Source organism: Plecotus auritus, assembly GCF_963455305.1.
Source record: "Plecotus auritus genome assembly, chromosome: 1".
Taxonomy (NCBI): domain Eukaryota; kingdom Metazoa; phylum Chordata; class Mammalia; order Chiroptera; family Vespertilionidae; genus Plecotus; species Plecotus auritus.
The window spans coordinates 10,607,991-10,610,710 of NC_137770.1; the positions used below are offsets into that span (position 1 = coordinate 10,607,991).

Here is a 2,720-nt window from a genome sequence, read left to right on the forward strand (position 1 = left end):
AACTGGAGGATCTCCACAGCAGACGCCTGGGTCCCAGGTCCAGCTCGCCGTCCTGGGAGGTAACCCGGCCGGGGTCCCCCGCCCCGGAGAGCTGGCTAGGCAGCCTGGCCCCAGGCACGACCGCTCGGGCCGCCCCGCCCTCCTGCCGCCGGCGCCCGCCCCAGGCCCAGGATTTCTGATTTCTAAGGCTTTGGCCCCGGGGCTGGGGCATCCCTCCGGGCTCAAGTTGCAAGGGGGCGGGCCCGGCCGGAGGTGGAGTCTCCCGCCAAGTGAAGCCTCGGCTATAAATCGAGCTCCCTGCACAGCTTCAGCCAGATGCCGGGCCAGGCCGCCCCGCCGTTGTTGGGGGGAGAGGGTGGAGGGTCTCAGGGGGCTTGGGGGGCAGTGGCTACCATGCTCCGCTCCCTCTTGCTTCACGCCCTGAGGCTCTGCGCCCAGACCGCCTCGTGCCTCACGCTCTTCCCGCGCTTCCTCTGCACGGCCTTCATGCTCTGGCTCCTCGACTTCCTGTGCATCCGCAAGCATTTTCTGGGCCGGAGGCGCCTGGGTCGGCCCGAACCTGAAGTAGAGCTCAACAGTGATGAGGAGGAGGCGCCCCCCGACGACCCGCCCATCTGCGTGTCCGACGACAACCGCCTGTGCACCGTGGCTTCGCTCAAGGCCGTGTGGCACGGCCAGAAGTTGGATCTCTTCAAGCAGGCGCACGAGGGCGGCCCGGCGCCCAATTCCCAGGTGGTCCTGCCCGACGGCTTCCAGTACCAGCGCATCCTCGATTACGCGCGAGGAGACCGTCCACTGGTGCTCAATTTCGGCAGCTGCACCTGACCACCGTTCATGGCGCGAATGAGCGCGTTCAGGCGCCTGGTCACCAAGTACCAGCGCCACGTGGACTTTCTCATCATCTACATCGAGGAGGCGCACCCCTCCGACGGCTGGGTCACCACTGACACCCCCTACATCATCCCACAGCACCGAAGCCTGGACGACCGGGTCAGCGCGGCCCGGGTTCTGCAGCAGGGTGTGCCGGGCTGTGCCCTGGTCCTCGACACCATGACCAACTCCAGCAGCTCAGCCTACGGTGCCTACTTCGAGCGTCTCTACGTCATCCAGAGTGGCATCATCATGTACCAGGGCGGCCGCGGCCCTGACGGCTACCAGGTCTCGGAGCTGCGCACCTGGCTGGAGCGCTATGATCAGCAGCTGCACAGCGCCCTGCCCCGTCCAGTGTAGGCCACCAAGGGACCATGGACTGAACTTGGAGGGCCCCGCCTTCGAGCCTTCGAAGCCCACGTGCACACAAGGTCCCAAACCAAGTCAGGTTTGGCGAGGGCCCGGTGACCAGCTGTGCTGAGCCACAGGTCGCAGGCTGGGTCTGCACCCTCAGCCACGCCATCTGAAGACTCCCCACCCCCTCCTCTGCTTCTGTGACTGTCCCTGCGTGGCTCGTTCTAAATCCCCTTCTGCGTGTGGATGTGGTGCTACCCTTTGCTGCGTGCCCCTGGACTTGTCCCACAGAGACCCCTGCAGTGTTCTCTCGCGCCCCCTCCCCAGAGAAAAGGGCCAAGCCTTTGCCAGGGTCAGCGGCCTCTGCGAAGAGACTCTGGCCGCGCCCTGACACCTGCGCGCAGCTGTGCTCAGCAGTGTGTGCAGCCCACCCTGGTTGCCCCGCACTACACCTGCCGCCTGGGGCGGGGCTGCCAGCTGTTTTGTGTCTGTTTCGTGTCCGTGAGGTGGGGGAGGGGGGTGGGCAGGGTTGTTTCCCCCCCTTAGTTGCGGTGCTCTGGAGCCCCGCTGCTGATGATGAGCTGCCTCTAACTGGTCTTGACCACGAGCTGCTTCTGAATTGCAGGGGGGCTCCCAGCAGCGCCTAAAACCAGCGGGGGGAAGAGCCCTGGGCTTCCGTGAGGAAACCACCATAAAGGGGGTGGGAAAGGGGGGGTGGGAACTGTGTTGGGACCAGAGAAGAACGGTTCAAGAGGTTCGCAGAGGCCCAAGGAGAAGGGAGAGGCTAAGGCTCCCAGAAATGGGGTCTGGGTGGCCGAGGGGCTGGCGGGTGGGGCCTCGGGAGAGGCCTCCTGGGCACAGCCGCCATGGCAGGGTCGGGAGGGGGGCGGGGGCTGGGAGGACCTTTGGTGTTTTGCTGGGAGCATTCCCTGTATGTAAACTTGTATTACGTGACAAGAATAAAGGCTGATGTAAACTGCTTTGGGGTTGTCTTTGGTCCTTTTGTTTTTCCTTCCCCCTGAATAGCGGCAGGACTTACACAGAAATCTCTCCCTCGGGTTCCCATAGTGCCCCTGGAAGGAAGGGTGGGGTCGCGGGCAGGGGGACAGGGGGAGGGGGAACCTACAGGGAAGGTTCTGTGGCGGTACCGGGGCGCGCGCACGTGCACGGTACCGGGTGGAGGAGTTCGGGTCCGGGAGGGAGGCTGGGGAAACATGGGGGTCCTCACTTGCCGCGTGTGTACACACACACACACACACACACACACACACACACACACACCTGCCCCCGCAGGAGTGAAGCTAACTTCTCCCAGTGTCCGACCTGCGGGGAGGCGGGTGTGAGGGGGCCATGCATCAGGGAGGGCTGGGCTCTGGCCACCTCGGGCGCCTCGCACACCTGGCTCCTCCCCAGCCCCCTTCCAGCCTCTGGCTTCTCCCTTACGCGCTTTCCGCACCTGCAACATTGTCTCCCCACCCCACCCCATCCCCACCGGG

The 2,720-nt window shown here is 65.0% G+C and overlaps 1 protein-coding gene across 1 annotated transcript; it reads left to right on the forward strand.

Annotated features, from left to right (window-relative positions):
* Positions 1-315: 315 nt before the first annotated feature.
* DIO3 (iodothyronine deiodinase 3) lies at positions 316-2,199 on the forward strand (the record flags this gene model as incomplete). Its single annotated transcript, XM_080673279.1, has 1 exon — positions 316-2,199. One exon carries the CDS (start codon positions 316-318, stop codon positions 1,228-1,230), a length of 915 nt encoding a protein of 304 aa, XP_080529405.1. The 3' UTR covers positions 1,231-2,199.
* Between the last annotated feature and the right edge of the window lie 521 nt (positions 2,200-2,720).